Source organism: Dicentrarchus labrax, unplaced genomic scaffold, assembly GCF_905237075.1.
Source record: "Dicentrarchus labrax unplaced genomic scaffold, dlabrax2021, whole genome shotgun sequence".
NCBI classification, from domain to species: domain Eukaryota; kingdom Metazoa; phylum Chordata; class Actinopteri; family Moronidae; genus Dicentrarchus; species Dicentrarchus labrax.
Window position 1 is genome coordinate 11,309,056 of NW_026136708.1, and position 27,775 is coordinate 11,336,830.

The 27,775-nt window shown below is 39.9% G+C and overlaps 1 protein-coding gene across 3 annotated transcripts; it reads right to left on the reverse strand.

Moving 5' to 3' along the window:
* Nucleotides 1–129: 129 nt before the first annotated feature.
* Nucleotides 130–27,685, reverse strand: snx17 (sorting nexin 17). 3 transcript variants are annotated; one of them, XM_051408285.1, is made up of 16 exons: nucleotides 27,353–27,685; nucleotides 26,867–27,137; nucleotides 22,529–22,603; nucleotides 20,567–20,684; nucleotides 18,933–18,997; nucleotides 17,247–17,357; nucleotides 13,824–13,914; nucleotides 10,840–10,927; nucleotides 7,323–7,392; nucleotides 6,553–6,645; nucleotides 6,039–6,242; nucleotides 3,257–3,385; nucleotides 3,049–3,126; nucleotides 2,708–2,782; nucleotides 2,567–2,608; nucleotides 130–2,352 (listed from the first exon to the last, which is right to left on the reverse strand). In XM_051408285.1, the coding sequence occupies exons 2-16, from the start codon at nucleotides 26,924–26,926 to the stop codon at nucleotides 2,233–2,235; spliced, it is 1,419 nt and encodes a 472-aa protein (XP_051264245.1). In that variant the 5' UTR covers nucleotides 26,927–27,137; nucleotides 27,353–27,685; the 3' UTR covers nucleotides 130–2,232. The 3 variants fall into 3 exon arrangements, with proteins under 3 accessions (XP_051264245.1, XP_051264244.1, XP_051264246.1); XM_051408284.1 differs by having other exon boundaries at nucleotides 26,867–27,685; XM_051408286.1 differs by lacking the exon at nucleotides 26,867–27,137 and having other exon boundaries at nucleotides 27,353–27,684.
* Between the last annotated feature and the right edge of the window lie 90 nt (nucleotides 27,686–27,775).

The window sequence follows — 27,775 nt, forward strand, 5'->3', positions numbered from 1 at the left end:
ACTTGTTTTATACAAAGGAAGGTTTTTGGCACATTTCATATCCAAGAAGCTGCTGCTGTGAAAGAAAGTTTAGTAATGATGAAAAGACAAGTGAAGTGGAGCATTGACTGACAACTGAGAACCACAGGATCACCTAATTTCAGTTTTTATTGTAGCATCTTGACAGTCGTCACCGACCTTACCACTAAAATCAAAATGAAATGAAAAGTAGTGGAATGATCAATTCAATACAATGTTCATGAAACTCGCAATTGTAAAAGTGATGCTGATGATAAATGCACTTTAAAGTGTAATTTGGCACCTACACATTTATTAACATCCAGGACTTTGCTGCTTCAATGTACTCATTATTGACAGGAATAGATGAAACAAAAATGAATGGCAGAGAAGAAGAACAGCAGTGAAAGACCGAGACATTTATATTGAGAACATTTTTGTTTACAGTTCTGGCTACCAGTGAGAGTAAAGCTGCTGATAGGTTGGCATTGTTTTACATTTAGATGCTTCAAAAAACACGCTGACAGATGCCAACAGCGATTAAAAAAAAAAAAAAAAAATGGAATTACATGTCTTAGAAAACAGCTAGATATGTTCATTTTGTTGCCTGCTCTCCACGAACTTTGTTTACTCCAGCAATTGCGATCACATTAGCCACTTCAACCAAAGCACCTTTTCGACTAAATCCTCTGAGATGATTGGCACAATGTACATACAAAGTACAATAAACTGAAGCCCCAAACGCTCCCCACAACACCGTCGCTCGCCCCAAAACGAACAAGACGAAGAAAATCAGATGCAAAATTTTGTAAACACTTTCCATTTTTAACTAATAAAAAGTCCCCTAAACATTATGTAAACAATGATAAATGTTAGTCCACTTAACCTTTTTTGTTCTATACAGCTTAGATTACATTTGATCTATTTGATTACAATAAGCTATTGATGATAAAGATATTAGTAAATGTTCAGAATACTTAATTGCATGTACATAATATAAAAAGTGACATTGTCATAATTTTTATGTTTATTTTGTGCAAAATGCTTTAGTAAACTATAATTTGGCATTTATGAGAAACCTTTAAAAAATTGGTTTAAAAAAAAAAAAAAAAAATCATAGATGGATTTACGGAGCCCCTTGGGGAAAAAAAAGAAGTCTCCACACAAAGTTAAAAGCCATGCTCGAGCTTCCACTCGAACATTTAACTCCACCTGTAATACTGTGCAAAATGATGGGTTCAGCAAGTGCAAGCAGCTCAGCCAAAGACAACCATCTATCAAGTTCTGCAAGATTCTAGGTAACACCGGCTGGCGCTGACATTTCTGTTAAGTCTCAACCAATGTCTGGTTAATTGAAAAACCTGCGACGCTAAAAAGTAAAAGTTAAGGCATCAGACTATTTCTGAAGGCAGTATGAGTGACTGTGCCCCAAATGTACGCTGAGAAAACACCGCTGGAATCTTGCTAAGATATTCATGGACTTGGCGCATGAGTAGCATCACGCACGGAGGACGACTAACAGTATAAAAACATGACATTTTGGTATATAGCCAAGCCAAACATTGATCATCCATATGAGTAAGCGGTTGCTCTGAATAGTCTACAGTTTTCAGATCGATTTCAACACATTCACTGGACTCCGAGAACTATCCATGTCCAGTTCTGCTGTATTATCACTAGTGCCAGGTCTAACTGAACGTTTGGCTCTCTGGTTGGGCAGGAACATGCAGCCACCCGAAGCAAGAATCCAGGATCTAACAGGTTTTCTTTATGTGGTTTATAATATATTAATTTACTTTGTACCTTCATGAACTGAACCGCGTTACAGAACTTCACATATACTGCAGATGAAACAGTAATCCATTGTAAATGAAACTGAAGTAGGAACCAAACAGGAAGCCTCCCTATTTGAGTACCTGTAGTTTTACATGCTATTAACTGTATGTTGCCACACGTTTAATAACACTGGGACAAAGTTTCTAATTGAATATGATGATTGTAACAAAAATACCATTTAAAATGAGCTTTTAGAGTCTAAAAGAAAAAAGGACACCGTCAAAGATTAAATGAGAGCTTAAGGCAGCGATTTCTCCAGGAAGAAGCTACAATCTTGCAGAATCGGACACTGTGTGCGGTCCGCTCGGCTCGGCTCAGCTCAGCTTGTAATCTTTGTCGTCCCAGTCGCTGACAGTGGAATGATAAGGAGGAGGGGAGGGGGGGCAGGGCGTGGCGCGGTTACAGGTCATCATCCCCGATTCCCTCGAAAGCATAGTTGCCGTGGAAATCATTGCCGCTGATATCGTTTGCCGAGTTGGAGGCGCTGATCCCTCGAAGGGACACGGAGCTCAGCTTGGTCTAAATGGAATAATCAATAATATACTTAACTCTGTGCTGACACTGATTAATTAGAATATTGATATTAGAATATGTTTACGGGTTCTGGGAATACATTATCTGACCCCACTATTCAGTTGCATGTTGTACTATTTTCTTAAACACATTTTTTTAAAGCACTATACTTTAGAAAATAACAAGTAAGGAATAAAAAAAAAGTCAAAAATATACTCACTGAGAGTTTGACGATTTGTTCACGGTTCGGGTCAGGGGAGTCCTGCAGCCAAAAACAACACGCAGAGTCAAGTTTAATCCTGAAATCTACACAAAGTCCAAATCTAATTCAAACTTAAGGGCACACTGTCCCATTTCTCACCAGTAGAGGGGGAGATTTCACAGCTTGCTGACTGTCTGGCCGGTGGATGGAGCCGTTGTGTCGTTTCCTCAGCATCTAGAAGGTGACAGAGTGAAGAACACAATATTATAAAGCAATCTGTGGCTGCTTGCTTTGCTTTTACATTTTCAGCACAGCAGTCCAATGACCTATTTGTCACCAAAATAAAAAACACATAGTTATAGACAATTCATGATCAAAATAATGCTGTAAGATGCTATAATGTGTATATTAATACAGTAAAATGTTACATCAAAAATGATATATATATATTCAATAGGTTTTGGTCATTTTGGTGTTTTTACATTCTTATTTACACAAACCTTTTTTATGCTGCCACCTGACTTCTTCACCATTAATTCGTCCACCATAGACTGAAGGCAGATACTCATCATGATGGCCTGAAATCACAGACTGAAAGTCAAAAAAAATCTGCAGTACTGAACAGCTTTCTTAGACGTTTCAGAAAATACATCCTGGAGTCGTTTGAAGCAGAAGAATTGCAGGAACAAAATGTCAGCAACTTCTTACCTGTTGACTGGTGATGGTGACCCACTGGAGGCGGTCCTTGCTCATCAGATACTCGAAGGCGAGCTCCAGTTTGACCTCGCATTTGGAGGAGCTGCAGGGATTGGTGGTGCCATTGGCTATGGGGACTTGCTGCAGAGTCAGACAGAAAGATGGAGAATAGATTTTAAACTGTTGTTACTGTTATCATCCACCACTCTTAATTTATGTTTATACTAGTGTCAATTCCCCCCCCACCCATCAGAATCAAATTAAATCTGTATTTTTTGTGCTCACAGTGCATGAAAAAGAAACAGATTTCCAGAGCTCTTAACCAACATCCAACTTGCATTCTTAAGTCGAGGATAAGAGCAATTCTACTTCCTGACTGGAGGCTTGTGTAAGCAGATAAATCACGTTTTCTATCCTGCATCGCCAGTGACAGGCAGTCAAATCTTAACAAAGACACACGCTAAAAGATTAACACGGGTGCAGAGAGAGAAAGAAATATGTACAAATACGGAATTTCAAATGCCTTCAAGAATATGTGAAGCTCAGACACAGTTCCCTGGAGACGAGCCCTCATTCCTCTTTAATGCAGCCTGTGCTCTTCACTGAGACTATTTCCTCTGGGCCAGAAACTAGCTGTACCTCGCATGCTAACCACACACACAAAGATAGCATAAGGGAGAAATACAGACAAAAACAAAAAGGTCTGACACATACACACACGCTGATTGTTTATATACACTTTCTTCCGGACGCAATTTGAGATTGGTCTATGAGGGGGGGGGCTGCAGTGATGAAGCAAATGAGATGTTTGGAATAGTTTGCTGGGAAGGAAAGAGCTCATTAAAATGACTTTGACCTCTGAGAGTGAGCTCAGGAATTAACCACCCTGCTGGACAGTGTGGGGGCTTAGTCTGTAATCAGACGAGCCAAGATGCATTTTAATTTTAGAGCTCTGTGCAAATGAACTTAAGGAGAATCATAAAAGCTTCTGTGATACACATAACGACAGTGCTGCTCGAACACTAATGCACTGCAAAAGCGAACTGTTTTCTCCATCTACATTTAAATGAGGTCTTGCATCTAGCTTTCATGCTAGCTGAAATGATGTGGGTAGAGCTGCGAGTCGTGCTTTTCTCAGCTATTCACAGAAGTGAAAATAGACTGTTGAGCTGTCTCTTTTCAAGATGACTGATTGGGTGGAAGCGGAAGAAAATGCAGATTCAACGCAGTGCGGTGCATGATGGTGTAATTTATGTAGATTCTTGGTGACATTATGGAGATTTTTTCATTCTTTAGGACAGAGAATTTGTTGTGAATTTCTCACCAGGTACAGGTTCAATTCACCATAGTCTGCCCCTTTTTAAAGGGCTGCCCCAGTGATTTAGTATTACATTTATATAAATTTGGTGGGCTTATTAGAGACTTACTAAAAAGGGACCTGGTCAAAATCTGTGCAGCAGAAGCTGAGAAATCCTGACTTTTAGTCTCAAGCTCCAAAACCACTGGGTACTAAATTTCCCATAATGCAACTGGACCTGAATCTTCAATGAATCCTCCTTGCCTCCTAAATCGACACTTCTGTCAAACCTTACCACTGACTTTATGTTAAAAACAACACTGAAGACATGATCGGGGTTATTCTTATTTTATTTCAGACTGTAGGGAGCTCCTCCAGAACCACAGAGGACATTATAAAGCACTTCTCTCCCCATAAGGAGTAAACTGATGTTTAAGTCTAAAATTGGTGGAATGTCCCTTTAAAAGTCATCTATTTCATGGTTTTGTTATTCTGCATTCTGTGGGTTTTTCCAGTCATTTTACATCTCATCATTTTGGCAGGAGCACTGTTTTTTTGGTAATTTGTTGTTGTTTTTTTACACAAATGTCCAGCTGACTGTGACTGATTACGTCTGCCTCAAACATTTTCTGGTAAATAACAAAAATGTATTCTTTTTTTTCTCCAGTGGCAGTGCAGCACACTGCAATGATTAATTACTGTGAATTGAACCTGCCACGTGTAGGCCCGATCAATCACTCACCGTCATCACTTGAGCCGAGTCCGACAGACTCTGATAGCACCTCATGTTTACTGATCAATTCAGTTACTAGGTGACCGTCTAAACAGTAGCCTCATGCGTTAAATATACGGTCTTTGCTGAGTGAAGCAGCACCTTTGCTCTCTCTTTCCTTTCCCTGGAAGTCTCTGAGGTTTTATTTTTAGTGTAAAAAGTCTATTAATTTCTTAAGATATTACTGGAGTTGTTAACACTGTACGGATGTATACAGAGTAGGCTTTGTAGGTGGTTTCTCGCATTGCATGCCATCAGTCAATTATTAGTTCAAAGAAAGGATGCTGCTCTATGTGTGAGGCTGGTGGATCAATACAGCACTATCCTTGTGTGGGCTGCGTGTTTGGGTAATTGGACTGATGAAGATGGATGGTGTGGAGGTCAGCACTTTTAGCGAGCAGTAGGAGTAAAAAACTAATGCTTGGCAAGACTAAAGACATTTCTGGTGCAGTGGTGAGAGGAGGTTTGTAAACAGGAGACTTTGGAAGCACAGGAAGCCCTTGTTGGTTTGAGAAGGACTCTAGCCAAAGCTGCTACATCTCTAACTCTGCCAGCTCACAGTCTCCTAATAATAGGGAGAGATTCCAATTTGATTATTTCAGAGCTTTGGAGATACAGGCATGTTTGAAGGTGAATTCACTCACCCTCGCTGTCTTGCGCGCACACACACGCACGCACGCACGCACGCACAGTACACTACATTAGCTAACAGAAACTCCACTTACAGAAGACGTGACTCGCCAACACCTCATGCGAGTGACCTTGAAGCTTCCCTCCTTCATCTGTTCGTTGGGCAGCTTGACGTGGAAGTTGAGCTCATTGTTGCCTGCACTGACGATGACTTGGCAGCCCTTCTCGGGGAAGTCAGTGATACAAGGGTCAAACTTGATATAACCATAGTATTTGAGAGTCTGACCTAGATGGATGAACTGGTGAGAAAGAAGAAAAAGCATAAAATCAGTTTTCATGCTTTTTATTTTTTAACTTTTCTATACAAAAAAAACATCTGTCTTTGTCTAATCCCAGGAGAAAATACATTTAAATTCTCTACTGAAATGGTGCGATTAAAAATTCATATCATGGGAAAAACTAGGCTAATTGCATCACAGAATGCACTAGAGGCGGTATTCTCTACGGTCCACAGATTTATCCTTGGACAGACATCAGCAGAGTATCAACTGTATTCATGCGAGACGCTATAAAAAGGTAGAATCATCTAGAAGAGATGCCCTTGCTTACTTCTTTCTTGGAGCCTTTCTCCTGCAGTGATTTGAGCTGCCGGTGCTGGTCTTTGTTGACGAGAATCCAGCTTCGCTCAATGTCAGACACTGTCTGGTGAAGCAAAAACAAGAACTGAAGTTCATCTCTCTGCGCAGACGAACAAAACAAGGCAGGTTTTCGTGCATTCCTTTAATACGTGTGGGAGAAATCACACCCTGAGCCTTTCACGTGAACAGTGCAGGTCAGCAAATTACACAGAAACATGCCCAAATGCACATGCTTGCGAACACTGTTTATTGTTTTTTTTTTTTTTTAAACCTCCTCTCTGCTACACAGAGGCAACACTCAGCAGTTCCAGATTTTAATCAAACTCGCAGCCCAAAAAATGCTTAATACAACAGATTGCAGTTGTCGCAAAGGGAATCCGCTGCTAATAGGATCACGGAGGAACACAAAAAGGTACAGGAGTCAAGGGGTTGCAAAGTCAAAACAAGCTGACATCGCTATCAGATAACAGAGGGGCCTGGGGGGGATGGACAAAAGCATTTTGGAAGGCCAGGAATGAAAGCATGCTTGATTTAGGTTTCTTGATGTGATGCTGGCACCAGGCGAGCACAATAAAACTCAACAGATGAAAGAAGTAAACAAACAATCTCGTCTAATTTGGATTTTCTGCTTGGTTCCACATCTCAGGGGGAATTTAACTTAAAAGGCATTTTTTAAAGACTACGGTTACAGCGGAAAATAAATGACAGCTTCTGGTTCGCCCAAGTAATGAAACCTCTTACCTGGGCGTAAAGCAAATTCAGGCCAACTCTGTTGTCCATGACATCCCCATCGTACGCCATGTCCCAGTAGCTGCAGGAAGAAAAGCCAGAGTCAGTCTTTACAAATCTACATCCAGGCATAAATTAGAATGAACAAAGTGGCAGTTACAATTACCAATTTGCCAGGATGACTCTATAAAAACACAATCATATTTGGCTATTTGCCACTAAGTATATGATCTCCCATGACTCTGTCTGCATACTGAGCAACGCTACATTGCGCTGCTGTCCTGTCAAAATAATGGATCTCAAAAACCATTAACTGTGACAATCCAAGTTTCAGATAATTGTTTTTAAATGGTTCATTTAGTCTAAGAAGAATTCCCTCAGTTCATAAAGGAACACTTAATCCTTCAGTTTTTTAAGTTAGTCTAGCTAATGTACGATCAACTTCAATATCAGCATGTTAAATATACAGGCGAGTTGGCACATTGTTCAATCTGTGCAATGAGAGTAAGTTATAGACTACATTCCTCAAGCCAATGTCCATGAGATAGTAGATGTAAACATTCATCTCAATCATTATTTCCTGTTAAAGGTTGAAGGACAGTTGTGTGAGTGAGACAGGCAGCACTGTAGTTGCATTAGACGCTGTTGCTGGTACTTTAGTGAAAAGAGATGTGTGTGCTTGACAGAGAGCAGCCTGAGGAGCGGAGTGCAACATTTACAAAATGCATGAATTCAGTTCAGAGAGAACGATCAGATCTGGGATTACATATGAAAATGGCCCAAAAAAAGGAAAGGCAGACAGAAAATATCCAGGCTTTAACTCAGTCTGACTTGAGGAAAAAAAAAAAAAAAAAAAAGATTTTGGCCATATTTATCACTGTGATTTAAGATACTTCACTCCCATGTGTTTTTATATCTTTCCCCCTGGATGTGCAATGTCTTCTTAACTGACACTGCTTTCATACACGTCTTTAGGATTAATATTTTCTACACAAAAATCTCATTGCATTCATTTATGCCTTGAAAAACACTTTACCGCAGGCGTAACATTTTACATGTTGTAAATGCATGACACAAGGGGTGTTAGTGGATGGAGAAAGTTGTTCAGGCAGATGTGAAGCATGCTGCCTGGCCACATTAGCAATTCAAAGCAGGTAACAAGGGAGAAGAAGATTAAGGAGGAGGGAAGGAAGGGAGTAAGAGAATACGAGTCGTGGAATAAAGATGTGTATGTGTGCGTGAGACGAGTGCTTTTATTTTGCTGCTTTAGTTCCATTTAAACGTGCACTGGAAGCTGAGGCGTGTGGTCTTTGGTTTGAATTCTCTTAATAAATATACAGATTAAAAATGTCAACACTTCTGCATTATAAATACACAAGGGCAGATTGCTGCTGACCTACAAAAACCTCCAACACTATTCATATGCCTGTTTTTATTTCATGAATGCTTTGGAAAACACACACAAAAAAGGATGACATAATGTAATTTAAATGTTCTGATTGGATAGAGAAAACATTTCCTCCATTCTTGGCATGCACTTTTTATCCAAAAAGAGATTTTCGATTCATTCCGACCTGATCCTTCTTCTGGATCTCATACAGTGGGGGTCTGTTTTTCCTCCACCTCCACTTGTTGGTTCTACATTCATTCTTCCTTTGCTGCTCTACACTCCCCAGAGAAACTAGGTCAGGAGGACTAAGACTTTCCTTGAGGCGGAAAGAAAGTAAACATCCTGTGTACCTCAGTCAGCGGGAGGCAGGGTGACGAAAGAACAGACACACGAGGAAGTAGAAAAATGTTATGTTGAAGTGGGGCGCAGTCACTAACTTTAGGCTTTATGGGGAAGCAACATCAGTATTTGCCAAGCATAGAGTTTGTTTGGGTGGCCCACCCATGGAGATTTTTGTTTTCCATACTTTTTTTGTGACATGCGGCCCTTGATGACAGATGCCCATTTCCCTGCACAAGCAGCTCTGAACCACGTTCCCTCTCATAACAGGCAAAGCTACAGTTTTACAATTTTAAATGGTAACGGTAACATGAACAAGAACCAGAGAATTTTTAGGTTTAAAGAAGGGATTTTGTTTCATGGGAATACTTTGTGTGTAAAAACAAGTGCTTCCATTCCTAACCACCTTCAAAGGACCAGTGTGTAGGATTTAGTGGCATCTCGCGCTGTAGTTCACCCTCCCTTTCCAAGCGCAAGGAGAAACTACGATGGCAGTAAAACGCACAAAAAACGTGAACGGCCCAATCTAGAGCCAGTGTTTGGTTTGTCCCTTCTGGGCTATTGTAGAAACATCTATAGCGGTTCAAAATGACAGCCACCAAGGAAGTTGACCCAAAGCGTCTATAAATAAAAACAGCTCATTCTAAGGTAACAAACAATTCTTATTTTCTGGTGATTATACACTAATGAAAACATACTTATGAATATTATATTGTATTTCTGCCAATAGATCCTCCTAAATCTTACACACTGGACCTTTCAAATAAATTCTCAACCTGTGGGGAAACCTTAAACATAATGAGAGTAAATGACTAGTTCAGCTCTCAGTGATGCATAATTCTGGCCTTAGATGAAGATGCTATAACTTCCAATGAGCAGTGGGAGGCATGAAATAGGGCTGAACAATACAACCTCAAATCTATAGCAAGAGAAGTTATCATATTCCCTTCTTCTGACTTCATTCTGGTTTGTCCTGTTTGACCAGTTAAAGATACTGGGCTGTTTGCTTAGGGATTGTTTCTAGTAGGTTCTTTTTCTGGCGCACCCCCCCTTCAGAAGCAAAAAAAAGTCACGCTCCACCACCCTACATTTTTTTAAATCAATCATTAACAATGATTGGACAAGCAACTAATAAAGGATCCAAGTTGAATATTAGTGCAATAAAGGTCAGCACAATAGCATTGGTAAATGCTTTTTTAGGCTCCATGTGGAGCTGTTGTAGGCTGTTGTCGGTTTATAAACAGTAATTCAAAACGGCAATATGAGTAATTTTAAGTGGCGAGGAGATTAATAACATAATTTGATGTATTTCTATCTATTGTCCATTCATGTCTCTGTCTAATCCCTGACCTTTCTGGCGTCACAGTCAAAAGCACCACCCGTCTGGTCATGATAACGACTGTGCCTGGCAAAATAAATTGTAAAACAAATGACTCAGGTCTCTTTTTCAAATTAACTGCCACTTTGTAGAAGATGGTGAAGTCGGATAAGCAGCCCATGGTTAAGCTAACCGCTGCACTGACACATTAAGAACAAGTGCTTCACTGCAGATAACGAATGAAAGGAGCAACACCCAGAATGGAAAAAAAAGAAAACCGAGTGCCTTACAACATTACAGAAGATGTTATTTATGTACTGCTTACCAAAACACAAATATCTGACCTGCTTCTTTATAGGATTAGATAAATAACAAACGAATACTCTGGACAATCAATCACAGCTGTATTTTCATGTGGGAGTAAGCGCTTTGGGAAGGATGTGATGAAATTCAAAGTCATGATGTGAGCAGGTGGTGGGTACCTTTTCCGTAGGAGTATGTGAAATTCAGAGCTCCGCAAGCTGGTAATGGATACATAAGGCAGCTCAAACTCCTGCAGCTTCCGCACAACTGAGAGAGAGAAACAGAAAAACAGAGAGAGAGAGGGAGAGAGTCAGGAACAAGCGCAGCTCCAGCTAAGTCCCAAGGACATTTGGATAATGATGGTAACAACAACATCGAGGGATGGGAGAACTCCATCTGGACAGGTCCCAGAAGGATAAAACTTTTTGTGCGTGCGAGTATTCAAATATGAAAAAAAGATAATGGGCTCTCCGAGTGTGTGTGAGTGTGTGTGTGTGTGTGTGTGTGTGTGTGTCCCTAATCTGCAGCTGTTTCACTGCGGCCCGTTCCCCAAGGAGAGTGAAGGAGATCTCAGGTGCTTGCTGATGCTGCTGCTGGGTTTCCAGGCACCAATAAACGTGAATCAGATGACTGAACAGCGCTTTAGTTTGCTATTAGATTTGTTCAAGTGTGTTTACTGCTTTATGGGCAGAGATGCTGTGTGCAGGAAGCAGAAACACATGCTGGTTACTTTGATGTTGCAAATCTCACCAGGAATAATAAAAAAAAATAAAATAAACAGATACAAACTGAATGCTTAAAATCTTTTTGGAACAGGTGAGTGACTAAATCAATACATAAATAAGAAGACCAGCACTGCTATTTCAAACCACATACTGTCTCTTCTTGACATGTCTTTACATATTTTGCAGTATTGATTTAAACAGACTTCAGGGAAACTTACTGCCTGTGAGAGAGGAACTGAATTCTTCTTGCTATCCTGTTATGTCAATACTCCCACCAGTTGTGTTTGATCCGGGGCCTGCTGCGCCAGATTTATTCTAGTAGTCGAGTCATATTTAACTCATGGCCCGTCTTTCATACCACTCAGATATTCAGATTTTAACTGTGCCAAGAATATACAACATGCCTGTAATATTTACAGATTCCTCCAAGTTCACCTGGCACCATTTTCAGCCTGGAATGGATTTGGCGTGAGGAGTAGGGGAGCATTTGGCAGATGGAAGACGAGAGAAGAGAACCTTTGGGACTGAGCAGGGATTTGACCCGACAGGGCTGTGATGAAATGGAAAGAGAGGGATTGGAAAACTGAAATGTCTTAGTGCGGAAAGCTTTATGCCTGTGTCACTGTGGTATTCCTTGTGACAACAGATGTAGATGTAAATATTGTACTATAATTTGCACTCACACCATTACGAATAACAAATATATCAGCCACCTCTGAGAACTGGAGTGCTGCTACCGCCACTACACTGAAGAACATGAAACAGAGCTTGAAAGGCAGCAAATAATCTGTGCCTAAATTTCCGGGGCACTGGTCAGAAAAACTGCAAAGCTGCTTAGTAAGTCAGGAACGTGAGGAACAAGCTCAAAATTATGGTAAAATATGTCAAACTGAGCTGCAATGCCAGAAACACCTCTGCTTCAGACCAAAAAGGTATACAGTATGATGGGCATTTACATACATTTGGTAAAATATGCAACCAATTTAGGACTCACTTTTTAGACCACATTAATATGGTCTAAATTAGCGGTTAGATTCACTGTACAGTTATTTTCAACACTCAGGGAATTGCAATTCCAATGTCAGATCAATATAGAGCCACATAGAGATATAGATATATTAGACTTACACTGACCATGAACAGAATATTACCAGGCACTAGAATTAATTATATATAGATTTATAGCATGGTCCTAGTTTTGTTCAGTTTCCAATAAAGATTTTAGTTATTAACTGCTTATCTACCTCTTTGGGTGCCCTTATTTTGTTTCTTTTATGATTTTTTTAATGATAATGACGATGCAGTTTCCCAGTGGGATTAATTCATTTCATCTTCCTCCTGTATGATGACTTCACTTATTAACAGCAAAGAACTATGGTGTGGGAAAATATTAAAATGTGCCCAATATAAATGCAGAGGGGAAAACAAAATTAAAATCACCAAATTATAAAAAATATAAAAGGTATTTAGGTAGCCTAAACAAGTACAGTTGCCCCAACCCCAAATTTGGATTTTTGTGTAAATCTTCCAATTTGAATAGTCTGATGAAATGGTAGACTCCTCCTGCTGTTTTTCTGGAGAAAAAAAAATCACTTTTCTAATCAGAAGTTGGCGTGTGAATGCTGTTTTTGTAGCCGACACTAGTGTGATTTTAGAGCCACAACAAATACATTCTCAAACTGAAAACAGCGCACGCAGCCAAGTATGTGAGCTCACGCCACTCTAAACACTGCACAACTGCACGAATCAGCCAACAAACACACAGAGGCCCGACTCTCACTGAGCTTCTGAGCACCTAATAAATGAATTATGCATTCCAGCCAGAGATACTGTAGGAACTCAGATACAAGACACAACTCTCATGGGGCGACGCGGCTCCTCTTTTTTAATTAAACTACAGTATATCTCCAAACAGCAAGACAGATTAACTGAGCCGCTGAACTGTTGCCAGAGCCAACTCTTTATGCTTCATTGCGGGGAATTCAGAAATATTTTTATAGAAAACTAAATAAGTATGATATTACAGTACATAATTCCCTTTGGTTACCCAGAAAGGTATTCTTCAGTGCAACATAAAAAAGTTGTCTGGAAAAATTTGTCTTTTAAGTTCTGATTTGTGTGTCTTCAGAGAAAGGCTTAAGGCTGAAGTAGTTTAAATTTACATTATTTCATCAGTGTGTTGCTCATTTAGTTTGCCTTGATAAACAAGACTGAACAAAATTATTTAAAGGTTTCCAGCCGCAGTGTTTGTTTCCAGAGTGAATCTAAATAATCAGAAGTAATGAATTATGTATTTCTCTCCCATTTGCATAAACCAATAATAATCATATAAATGGGACATTATATGAAATACTTTTATTAGTAATGACTGGGAAATATGAGATGTTTTTCTTCCTCGTATTCATCTGATTCTTTAGGAAATTAGTGTTGAGACTTACATGTTAAACCTCCATCCACGCCCTCACGGATGAGGAAGAGACTGAAGTAACCAACGAGGTCATCAGGAAGGTCAAGCTTTGTTGCAACAGCCTGCGCAAAGATGAGAAAGTGAAATTAAATTTACTGATCCTTTCCTCTGAATTTCTATTTTTTCAGTAAGTCAAGATTAATGAAGATAAAACAGTTTTAAAACAGATAGGATTAAACAAAACAGCTCAGAAAGAAGAGAAAGAATGGAAAGTGACACAATCATACTTTAACATCTTAATTATACAACAAGCTCTAAAGTGATAGAATAATCATTAAGTTCAAGAAGATAAATGTGCTTTGTTTTTGTCATTTTTATTATTTATGATTCCATTTATGGAGAGCCTTTGGTTTGCCAAATATAAGAAACTATATGTAAGCAGGTACCCAATAAAACACTTTTTAATCAGGAGGATCTTTCCAAGATCTGCACAATGCATTATTGCTACTTGTGTGATAAAATAATTGTTTGATTATATGTGTGCTGTACTACCATTTCTTGTTTAGTCTGCTTTTTAACTCCTGTAATTCAACTGCTTACTTACTTAACAAACAAATGCTACAAATCTGAGTGCAACTGTTGTCAAGCGAACACACACACAAGCAGCAGGAAACTCTGTTGTGTGAGACTTGCTGTGGTGAACAGAGGTTAACTGTGGTTAAAAATTTCATAAGAGCACTTAAACAGCACTCTAACAAGCTTGAATTACAGCCAAGGACATCATGATGAAACCTCAGCATGTTTACTGTGTTGACTTATTTTAGACTATGTGGGGTTATGGTCAATTGAGAGCAGAGGACATGTATGTACTAAAACAATGGTCTTCAACCTTTATTGGACCCACTATACGACCCACTATCTATTATCCAGGTTTCTTACTGCCGCTTATCAAATAAAATGTAGGCTAATTGTCCTCCCTGAATATTAATGTTGATTATTATTCTTAAATATTACTCTAAGAAAGAATGTCATTGAATGCCAAATAACAGATTTGATTTAATTGGACATATCACCATTTGTTTTCTAGGGAGCAAAAAAGCAATGTAAATAGAAATTATATATAAGAGTGTTAAACAAATGCAACTGTGTTGTCTTGTGTTAATGTGTTATGTTGCTTTCACAGGAAGTCGATGGTGGACTATCTCTCTTGTAAATTTGTAACAACAGCAGTAACACTTTACGATGTATCCTTGAGAGAAATGAATGCCTTCAACAAGAGCAAATTCCTCCATGGGAAATACAGAGGAAGAGAAAGCTTTTTCCTGAGCGGATACAGTAAACACCATGTTAGTGAAATTTTATAGACGATACTCTGACAACCAGTTCCTGTGAAGGCAGCATGGAGCTGCACTACAGAAAGCAGACAGAAACACTGTAAGTAAAGAGTCATTGCTATGGAATTCATCTTGTCACATTGGTGTAGTTGAAGTAGTAGTTGAAAGTTTCAACTTATCTCGTTGTGAATCTTTGGTCTAAACATCCCTTAAAACAAATGTCCTCTAAGAACCCCTTTCCAAAATACTTCTTTTCCTAACATTCCCTGAACACCGCTGTTGAGTTGACCTGTGTGTAGGATTCAGTGGTATCTAGCAGTGAAGTTGCAGATTGCAACCATTTGAATACAGCTCAGCCTTCCAAGTGTGTAGGAGAAACTAGCACACAACTCCCGAAAAATGCGAAGGGCCCTATTTAGAGCCAGGGTTTGGTTTGTCCGTTCTGGGCTACTGTAGAAACGTGGCGGTTCAACATGGTGGACCTGCTCATGGATATAGAAACGTAGATACTGCGAGTCTGTGCCGTCGCCATATTGGGGAGGTCAAGATCCACTACTTATCAATACTGAGAGATTCAGACTTCACAACAACATGGACTGCTTGATTGCTTAATTTTTAACCAATTTCCATGATATTTGGTGTGTTATAAATGTTTAGTTACTGGGAGTGGATATGATCAGCTCTATGCTAAAAAAAAAATGGTCAAAAGTCACCACTTGGAAAAATGCTGCAGGCATGTGCAGCGTTTGGATGTACAACCAGCCAAAATTTTCTTGACGGGCACTGATAACAAAAAACAACCAGCCACCACTAGTCAGACCAGCACTTTAGAAAAAATACAGAATAAAATCAATGAATACATGAATACTAATGTGTGTGAGGCGGTGCAAGTATCAACACATGGTAGGCTACAAATTACTGTCTAACGAGGAACCAGGAAAAACTGTGTGGGGAAAATAATTAACTTATGTTGAATAATGTTTTCCTGTAGACAAACTCACATTTCACAACGAGCAAGCAGATAGCGTTGGAACAAGATAACATGTATAGAAAACATTTTAAGAGAAACAGACAAAAGCTAAAATTCTAAATAATTTACACTTGAAGATGCCTATTCATAGATCACAGCCAGCATTTGTGTCTATTCAAAAGGTTAAGTTTTTGGCATAGAGTTGATTAGATCTGCTCCTAGTTCCTAATTCCTACAAGAAATCAGATTCTCGCGTATATAACAAACTAAATTAACTGAGTTACAACTAGCAGATCTTGACCTCCACAATATGGGGACTGCACAGATGTTGAGTGGTGGCATACAGCAGCAGCCAGTGAGGTATCTATGTTTCTATAGCTATGTAGATAAAAATGTGTTATCCCAAAGCAAATTAAAACTTTTTTTTCCAGGTGATGACAGTAATGAAAGGAAAGCACCTATGAATATTATATTCAGTTTCTTCCAATAGATCCTCCTAAATGTTGCACACTGGACCTTTAACTTGTCCAAGTCTTATTCCATTTCAATTGAATCGTGCCATTTAATGCTTCTTGCTTTTGTTTTGTAATCTTTGGTAACTTAGATCGAAGTAGCCCTGACTTCATAAACTCCTTTGATCCTTGCTTTGGGGAAGAGGGTCTACAAAAATAAATGTGACTTCATTTCATTTACAACGGTGAATGTAATGTCTGTAAAACATCAGAGCTTGCAGAAGAGTCTACATCAATACTGTTTGCCTGAGGGAAAACCAAGGTGTCTGTAAGCACTGTTATGAATGGCGGAGAGCAAACACTTAAACGTACACAAACACTGCAAATGTTGATAACAAACCATAAAAGACCTCAAATGATAGCAGGGATTCTGGCCACTTGCAGTTAAATCAGCTCTAAATCATGTAATTTCCTGCTATAAACATAATCCTATTACCTGCAATGGATTATTTATTATATCTACCATCAATCACTGAATTGAAACATTCAGCCAAGCTACACTTTTTTGCTGTTGGGTCTTGTTTTCCTAACAAATGTTTAATTTGTATAACTTTTCATTAGAAAATGTACTTACAAATCTTTACAAGTTGTATACTAGGTGGAGTGCTGACTAAACAACTGTATGTTTATGCACTTACATCAAGCACATCCTCCGTCTGATCCGAGGTCAGAATGTTGACTGTAACCTTCTGACCGTTGGAGAGGCAGATGTCTAAAGCGACATCTTCTGTGGGAATCTGCTGCGTCTCCTGTGGGAAAGACACAAAACATAACAGGCTTTCCTTCAGCTTCATGGGTAATCTACGTGTTTTCATTCCTGTCGGTCAAAAACAAAATCACACTGAGTCACATGGGCAGAAAAAAAAAAAAGCATGGGTTGGTCAGAGAGGAGAACAAAACATACAAGCTACCCATTCCATATTTCCACTTTTCATAAAGCGCTTTATAATCCCATCATGTAAAAGCAAATAACATTGAATGGAACAGTCAAAAATCCAAAGATATTCAGCGTACAAGTGCAGAAGAATAAGGAAACCAAGGAAAAGAAGACAAAGTGATAACTTGATTATCAAAATTATTGCAGATTAATTTTCTGTCACTCAACTAATTCAGCTGAATAATTGTTGCAGCTCTAGTAGTCCCATCTATTTATTTCCGTCCTCAGCTCACAGAGACATAAAGGAAACTGTATGCATTAGTACTGCTGTGTTTGTCCTTCTGTTCATTCCTTAACTGAACAAGGCAGACGATGGAAGAAAAAAAAACACAAAATCAATGAATAGCAAGTAAGGGAAATAAACTGAACTGCCAAAAGCTATGAATATTTCAAAAGTCTAAATAATAACTTCTGAGCTCATATTAAGAAGTATGAAATCTTAAGCTAGATAACCCCAGCGTCTCCTGTCCCCAGGCAGCCTCTCACCACTTCTGCTATATCGTCTCTTATCTTCCCTGTTCCCTCAGCGGGGATTCTCCAAGCACATCGCTACCACTAAAGGTGCAGATGAAATGACAATGCTGGTGGTAACTCATCCCCTATTCTGCACCTGCTGTCCTCGCAGTACACAAAGGCGCCGAGGGTGGAGGGTGTGGGGGTTGACACAGACTCTAATGAGAGAGGAAGACAGAGGAGGAGAAGCAGAATGGGTGTGACGTGGCTGCAGACGGATGAATCTGTCCATGAAGGTTATTGGATTTACAGCCCTCCTGGCAATGCAGGTCACAGCTTGACTGATGATGAATCAACCTCGCTACCCGGTCTGAATAACTCATTGACACGCCATCCGTTTGAAATAGCCTTTTACTGTCAGGCAGCAACAACACACCGTGAGTTTGTGCTGTTACAGCATCGTCCACTTCAGCTAATATTTGCTTGCATTTTTTAGTAATGCAGAGGGATCTTTCTGGCAAAATCTGGTGGGATGAATCATTAGGCCCTCTTTTCTTTTGTATGATATAATGGTTCAGAAGGATCCAGCTCCCACACACGATGCAACTATGCTTTCCCCTCACTTTGACATAATCATTTCACACTTTTCTGCACTCAAGCCAAATCCTAATCTGACACATCTAACCAACTACTGTACAAGCAGAGATGACACGACCCATGATAAGAGCACAAGTTGCTGCATACCGCAACAAAAGGTGAGAATACAGTTACCTCACTCAACCACATTACCACAAGTAATTACTAGCTGGGCAGAAATGACTGGATCAGCCTTTTGGTTCACGGAGCACGCCCTGTTGACCATGTTGACGCAACAGAAAGCAGCCTGCCTGCATTAGGCGGTTTTCTCTGGATTAAAAATAAAAACACTACCAACCTGCTGTGCTTTCCTTAAGAAGCTGTTGAACATCTCGCTGGCTCCAAGCAAGGGATCTTGACGCACTGTAAAACAAATGAACAGGAAATAAATTAAGACCCAAACCAAAACAGCAATCTGAGTACAAAATGAGTCACATCTTACTGTTCGTTGAAATAGAAGGACCAGCGGAAGATGAGAAGAGATATGTTTCAGTTTTAAATTACAACTCAGCAATTAGTTAAGGGACTTTTACTGGATGTTATGTAAACATAAACCTCCTCCGGCGCAGCCATTTCCCAATTCTTCCTAATTTTCCTCTTATCACACAGTTTAATTTTGTTCCTGTGAAATGGGTTTAACCTTTCAAAATATCTGTCGAGGCAATTTAACCGAACTTAAAACGCACTTTATAAAGGGAGGCCAGTAAAACTAACTTGTTTTTGGCATAGGTTCAATTAACTGTAGATTATTACAAACCATTTTTGTTATGTTGCAGGCCTCAGATTTGAGAAATAATACACAAGTTGTCAGTAATGCATTTAATTATCTGCATGATAACCATGTATGACTACAATACAACTTGTGTGTGTGTGTGTGCACCCTGTACATCATTGTGCTTTTACAAATTAGTCTAACCCTTTGACAAAATGTCAAAGTTGTGAGCCATCTGCGTCAGAACAGATTGTGTTTGTGGCAGTTCATTTTCCATAACTATGTAAAAAGCCATGATGTAACCAAGTGAACTTGAAGCCAAGAACACCCTGTGTGCGTATGCTCCCAGACTATGAGCACATACACACTTGAACAACGCTTCCTTGTTCTGCTGTAACTGCCAGTGCTTGAGAGGATTAAAACAAACCCTCTGCATTGCTGCCAGTTCCACTTATCCATGTGTGTGTGCAGAAAGTTCACCCTCGACCTGTTTACAAAATTTGGGCGACATGCTGAAAACCTCCCAAATTGGAAATGGAACTCCAGTTGGGTTCTTGACCATTATTTAATACATTATTTAAGCTATCAAAACGGTCATGAGGAATGTTTACTGAAGAAATAACTAATGTGCCTTTCCTGGTCTAAGAAATATGAATTATTCTTTATGGAATTCAGTTTTTAAATTCAGAGAAAAGCCAAGTGTGTTTCCCAAGAGGTGACACATCATCACTAAGAGGATCCAAACCCATAAAACTTTTTAAAAGCCTAAAATCCTGACTAGGGGTTCTTTTTTTTTTTTTTTAAATCAGGTGTGTCAGCATAAGTCTAGTGAGGCTTTGGCTCAATGTGCCAGCTCACTATGTGCTCAGATCATCAGTTCTTTAGTGAAACACGTTTATGCTTTCATGTGGCATGAAGAGACCAGTGTGTGTCCGGACTCCCCGCAGACAACAAGGCACTCATTCTTGTGATTGTTGTGGAGAAGCAAACATTTCAATGGAATTTGTGTTGCAAAGTCTAAGTTTGTTCTGTTCCCCCTCCCCCCCCTTTCACAACATACCCCCCCAATTTGAATTTGTGTACTGCAATTCAGAGAAGAATAGTATCTAATTTAAAACCTGACAAAACAACCATTGTAGCTGGAATTTAAATTCAGAGAGAATGAGGTGAAATGCAATACAAGCCATCTGCAAAAAGTCCATTTAGCATGAATAACTTACCAGCCTGCATGTATTTCTCCAGCTGTTCTCGTCTCTGTTCGACCTCAGCAGGAGTCAGTGTGAAGATCTTCTTTGGAGGGAATGCAGGCACCACATTGCTGCCATATTCTTTCTTTATCTGTGGGTACAAAACACACTTTGTGAAGGTGAGGTTGCAGGATAGCAGGCAAGGCTACACAACCTGAATTTCTCTTCTTCTGACAATTAAGACTATTTGACAACAAGAGTCAGATGGTTAGGTTATTTTTTTAATTCACATTTTAGAACATCTGTGAAACCAGATATTCAAGTTCATATGACTAAACCAATTACCTTCAGCACAGAGTAGCAGTCTTTTAAATTAAAGCACTGTGGATTCATTTTTCTAAGAGGTACATTCATGCTGTTTGGGATGAATCACAGGTTTATTTTAAGCCCTATTTCAACGACTAGCTAGTGAAGTTTCCGTGAAAACACACACACACACACACACACACACACACACACACACACACACACACACACACACACACACACACACACACACACACACACATCTGGAGCCCTGACTGTCTAGTCATTCCAAGTTTACTTTGTCTTCCAGCTTCTTGAGTCATTTCTTCCCATTTTCTATCTGAAGGCCCTCACAGATCTAACATCTAAATGTGCTTTAATTTTAACCTGTATGCTGCTACAGGCAAAAGCTGTACATCACACTCATAGCTAGGAATTCACAGACATATTTTTTTCTTAATATAACACACACTGCACATATGGCACGATGAAGGTTGGCCACAGTGGGTACCGAAGGAAAAGAGGTGATTTTCACCTCAACACACTGCCCTTTGGTATTTTCAGTACGTCAGCCCAAACCAGCACTGGCTGCACATACAAATCAGCTCTCATAGCCACAGACACTAAGCACAGGTCACAGATGCATCACAGTCAATATGAGCTCATACAGCTTCTTTTTAGCAAAACCACACCGTTCTCACTGTTGGCTTTCAACAAGCTCTGGATCTAGCAGAAGTGTGACCTTGTTACAAGTCTTAATAGCAGAGAAAACAAGAGAAACAATTAACATTCAAATTTCTGCAGCAATAACTGGGTAGAGTGTGTGCCCCCACAATCACTTGAGTGTTTTGGGGTCATGCATATACGCCACAAGAACCCCTGTGAGGTTGGTTCTTAAAGATTCGAGTGTGTCTACCCCACACCCTGTTGCCAGGCAACGGCAACTGTCAGACTAGATACCACAGACTCGAGGATGGAGATAGCAAAGTTTGGCCCTGGCTTGCTTATTTATTAATGTGTGAAAACAGGAGACTGAGCACTTCTATAAGTAAGACTCTGTTATATGCTGCATACATTTTATAACATGAAGAGCTCCCAGGTAGAAATCCAGCAGATAAATCCTTACAGACAACGCATCTACATCATTTGTTCCTAAACAAATGTTCGTTAAACACTTTCACATGTAAGTAATTTTCAACCACAGCATTACAGAAAAACAAGTAGGTGCTGAATACACTGATTGCCTAATAATAGCTCTAACAAATAGCTGTGGCTCTGTGTAAAGCTTCACCGAGGCAGAGACCAAAAATGGTTAAGACCAGGCAATTCTAACACTTTCCAACAACATTTCTTTTTCAGATTAAGTTCCTTCTCCCAGCAGGTGAAGTGAAAGAAAGGCCAAGAACATTCCTTCCATGTCGCCCACCCCCTCCAACCTCTTCCAGGATACTGCCTATTTACATGCAATAGTAGGGAATAACGGTGCAAGACTTCAAGCCACCGTACTCGTGATTCAAAGTGATGGGAGGCTGACATATCGACCATATGACACAAAGACGAGCGAAAGGTCAGGCCGGGTGGATGTGGTGGCATTTAAACAGCTTTCAGTGCGCCACACATGCAGACCAGTCACTTCTGGTCCAAAGCATAGTGACAGCAACGGGTACATTGTGATGGTTGAAGTCTTACCTGTTCATGTAGGCCAAGAAGTTGACTGTAGCGTACCCGACAGTGCAGCACACCATTGACATGGATGTTGTAGGCCTGTGGGAAAGAATGAGAGGAATTTAAAATGTGAGGAGAGAGATTGTATAAAAGGTGTGACACGGCACCGATATTTGTATTGATCTGTCTGAAAAGCCTGTAGGTGGACACAAAAATGAATAAAAAAATAAAATATATGTATATACATATATATATGTAGATATATTTAGAAGGAAATATAAATACTTATTAAAAAATAGTCTTCAAACACAAAGTTATTTTCAATGCAACAGTCCAAAGCTGACGTTTCTTCAGTTGCATTTCCTAAGGGTGCAGGGTTGTATATTCAGTGCAGAAGTAAAACACAACTGGTGAAAGGTAGTGCAGCAAAAACAGTTCACATCCTGTACCTACAGCATAAGTTTCACTACTGATTTCCCTCAAAACAACCTAATTCTCGATCAATCTAAACTTATCTGAGTAGTTCCTCGCTCTTTGTTTTCGTTAAGGGGACCAAAAAAATAAAGTGTGAATTGGATTCAATAAAACCTCACTGACTTCCAAAGAGGAAAACAGAACCTGCCGCTTATTTTCCAATCAAATTAGCTTATCCTTGCATTATGCAGAAGCTGCCAAATACAGAAAGCAAGGATTACATGGGAATCTTTCATTCTTTCTCTGAGACACCCCTTGTTTGTTTTGACGGACAGAAAAAGAGCCATCACTGGATACTCCTCGACAAAACCACAATTTGGAATCAGCAAAGCAAATATCTGCTTGCCGTCATGCTTAGAGCCAATCTCAGAAAGTGAATGTATTTTTCATGTCAAATGCCTTAAGTGTTGTAAATCATACTAAACCACAAAAATAACAAAGTGATACTTTAGTTATGCCCTTAAGGAAAAGAAAAAAGTATTTTTAATATAGGCTCACTTACAGAACAGCACTCTTGAACCATTCCCAAGGTACCACAAATCTATTGAACTACCAGCCAACCCTGGCAAAAACTGTATTCTGTAGTCATCCTTCAGATAAAAAGGCTCAAAAACATGACACAGAAACTTTTCCACCACAGAATCAAATAACAATCGCTCATGGGCAAATACTCCTAAAGGTTTGGCTAATATTGCAATTAAACACACATTCGCAGCTAAATAAAATCATTATAAAAGACATGGAAATGATGATTGCCTTCCCCTACTCTTGCTTGTCTCAAGTACCTTCATCTACTAAGAAATATCAGCTTCCACCAGGCTGTGTACAGCTCTGGCTGGGGATGAGAGGAAGTGCGTTCTGTATGCTTGTTGAAGAGATTTCCCATTTGGGTGTCAAAGCACAAACTGTCCGTGCTTTAATCTCCTTCCCCTTCTGTCTCAATGAATATTTATACTCAACATAGTGGGTCATCTGTCGAAAAAACTAAATAAAAAGTTTTTGTGGACTTCTGACTTCACTGTTGCATGCAGTTGCACATGCCACTGCTGGCCCTGCACCGCCAATCAATAGGAAAACAAAGTACAAACCAAAACTTCTAGGAGGGGAAAGAGAATTTGGAGGCAGGCCAGTGAATAAACTGAAAGATGTGTGTACGTAGGCAGCATCCAGGCAGGAAGGAAGAATGAGTATGCAGAATGGCTTGGCTCTGTTTGATAACACACAAAAATTACCCTCATTTTTTTTGTAAATTGCAAGCAGTTCATCTCAGGGACACTTCAACATTCCCTTGACTATAACCACACTATGATGTATTGCTCATTTCTGAACACTTTTCTACAAACTAAACTCCAAACCCAAACACTTGATGAAGCTCCAGCTGGGATCAAAATGCAATCTAAATGTTTGTGACCTGACTAAGACACAACTGGGAATGAAACGTTTATTTACGTCAATTTAAATGCATTTGTAGTCTTAGAAATCCTGCGATAGGCTCCTTTTTGAAGACATCTGAAGAATCATCTTGCCGTTTTTAAGTTCATACATATTGCTCACCGTCTGCGCACGCTGATAATGGCATTCTGTAGAGAGCTTTGCAAAACTATAAATCGAACCAGATTGACTCATATCAAAGTTTTAACCAGTTCCTCTATTCCAGAGTCATGATCACTTACAGTAACACCAAAGTCTACCTTTCTTTTACACACCCACAAATACTCATAAACATACTATAAATACCAAGTGAGAGAGAGAGAGAGAGAGAGAGAGAGAGAGAGAGAGAGAGAGAGAGAGAGTCTACTAGAGGAAGTGTAAGCACTCAAAACTAAAGATTTGTCTGCGCTTGCACAGGACTCGTACCACATTTAAAAAAAACTTTAAAAAAACTGCAGCCCTTGTTATTCTAAAAAGCCCTGTGCAAACTCGGCAGATTCTGTGGCCTACTGGTTCCAAGGTACACAGCCCATCTCTCAGCATTATAATCAAGCAAAGTCCCTTCCTGTGGACTTGTAACAGGAAGGTCACAATGACAGTCACAGGACTGCCAGCTGAGAGGTGAAAACCCGTCGCTTTAAAGTTCCCACTGCAGTACAGGCTCAAAAATGTGCTCAGCCAGGTGGAAACAAGCCAGAGATGGCACCTGAAATGCTCAATTTAGAAAACGTATTGACATTCAACAGCAAGAGTAGGTGTTTGCAGAACAATGTGGTTGGGAAATAAACTGCATTAGATCAAAATCCAATTCCTGCACAGCGCATTTACTACTTCTACAGAAAAAGTATGAAACTAAGTTCATATCCAAAGCTTAATTTTCATACTTCTTGAGGCAGCAGGGACAGTGAATACACTGACATGTTCAAATATTAATAAGCTTACTCCAAGGTTGTTTCCTCTTCGGAGCACATGGAGTCAAGATGGAGAATAGTTATTCACAGGTGTGTGACATTGAGGACAGCCAGTGTGATGTCACATGGAAATCAGATGTCACAGATGTTATTTCAAAGCATCTGGTGAATATGAAAGTAGCTGCATTCTTCCACATAACATCTGATACTAAATCTTTTTGACAATGAAAACTGTAGAGCTAATATCCTAAAGGATCCAAGAGTATCTGTTGCTGTTGTTGTTTGTTCATATCATATCCATAACTGACAGGAAATGCACTTGAACCCAAGCTGTTCCCTAGCAACGTAATGACTTGTATTCATGGTTAGGGTCTGGTTTACAGGCCCGTTAATAGACACACATTCACACAAACAATGTTGCCTAACTCATCAACCAACACTAGAGACGGGGGAAAATATTTAGAGTTGTCAGTAATTCCAAGCAATACTGCCTCTGCCAGAGATTTGCACAATGTATCCTGACAGCGTCTGTGACTGATGTTCATGGTTTGTGTGGAAAACAGTGAAAGAGCCACAAAAGCCTAAAATGGTTTATGTCTATGATGCTTCACTACAGCTCTCCTTGACCAACCTCCATGAATTACCCTCTCTGAGCTCTATCCTCTACAGAGCATGTCTGCCAATGTGTCAAGGCAATGCAAGGCACAGCGTCTTTTCAAACACAATGGCAATTGAAAAGGGAAGTAAACACAGTTAGGCTATGGGAGTCTGCTGTATAATAAACCAAGCAAGATGATGGAGCCACAAACCATCGCTGCTCTTGATAGGCTGTCAAGACTGCTATATTTTAGATATTTAACTTGTTAGTAAAGTTAAAGCAATGTTGGCTGTATTTTTCCTCTAAACAACAAGAAGGGATTGTGATATCAATGTGGCTAATCTCAGGAAGAATTTAAGTGCTGAGTCAAACCTTTAAAACAAAAGGGACTCTGTTATGCCAGAGATGAAGAATCAGACAGTACAGTAAATGACACATGGCACCAACTATCAACCAGGCAACATTTTACAGCCACATAACCACATCTAAAAAAAATAAAAGTCAAATTATGATGACATGTTACCACAGGTTACATCCCTACTGCTTCTGTCTAGTCATGATGTACTGGAGGTCAAAAACACTGAACTTACTTAACTTCCTCACGTTTTAATTCTCTAAATCAAGTTTATTAACCTCTCCATGGTGTATCTCTATTGCATATGAGATACAAATTAGCATTTAGTGGTGTAACTGAGGATACAGCTGCTGGTTATTGTATTGCATTAGTCAGTTGTTTTCAATGTGGTGACACATCACAGCTCGTGCTATCAGATCATTAAACAGTAAACACAAACACACACACACACACACACACACACACACACACACACAACAACTCATGCTGCACTGACATTATCCCGACCTGTGGCCAGCTTGAAGCCAGCGTTTAACCCCTATGGCTAAGTAAAAGCGGGTAAAAACAAAAACCCAAAAAATGATCATGCTCACCACATAGGTTGATCCATTTTCCCCCGAACGAACCTCCGTTTCGGGTATGGAAAAATGCATTTTTTTAGCTCGAAACACAGGCTGCTGCCCGACGACAAGTCCTCAAAAAACGCCACCACAGCTCACGATGGAGAAGAAGACACCACAGTTCCCCCACAAAAGTCCACACTGCAGTGACTGTCGGCGGTGACTACAGAGGAGGAGGGGGCTCTCTCACGGTTCATCCACTGGTTTGTAAGTCCGGGGAAAGCGGTGCCAGGCTGGAGGGAGACTACTGACGACTTTATTATCTCGCCAACAAACTCATGTACCAAAACTAGCATTCGCATACAACTTCTCCCACGTCGGTGTCAAACTTTTCTCACTGCCGTTCCCGTAGCAGCCATGTTTGCAAGTGTTAAGTAATTACACCTTCGCTATTGGCGTTAAAATACCCCCCTCCCGCTCACTTTTAAGTATTTTTCGATAACTTAAAAAGCCACCTACTGTATGATATGAGTTTTCAACGTATACAGGTAGGTCTGTTCATTAGCGCCACCAGATGAAGTTTCCGGATAAAAGGTGCAGTTGGCTCCTAGAAACAACACAAGCGTCGCAGAGCCGTTGGCAAATCTTTTCGACATATGAGGGGAGACAGTTGCATTTGTTGTGGGGTTTTTGCTTGGTTTTTTTTCCCTATCTCCTACGTTTGAAGAAAAAGAAATTCTGTACGGCGACGGAGGAAGCTCATAGATAAAATGTGATAGAAACGGCAGCGAAAGCAGATGTACCAGGGCCGTCAAGCCATTCTGTGTTCAGTGTATCTAGTGGCCCATCAAGAGGCATTGCAACAATCCTTCTAGGACAAACCATCTCATATGTAGCCGGGGGGTGGTGCACTCATCACGGGGTAAAATAAAAACAAAAGAG

Bases quoted from the DNA above. Each gene is read 5' to 3' on its own strand.
- snx17 (XM_051408285.1), bottom strand. From the start codon at position 26,926: ATGCATTTTTCCATACCCGAAACGGAGGTTCGTTCGGGGGAAAATGGA. The intron at 6,646-7,322 runs GTAAGAGGTTTC...TTGCTTCACCAG, and splicing joins TGAATTTGCTTTACGCCCAG to ACAGTGTCTGACATTGAGCG. The intron at 2,353-2,566 runs GTGAGTATATTT...TATTCCATTTAG, and splicing joins AACAAATCGTCAAACTCTCA to ACCAAGCTGAGCTCCGTGTC.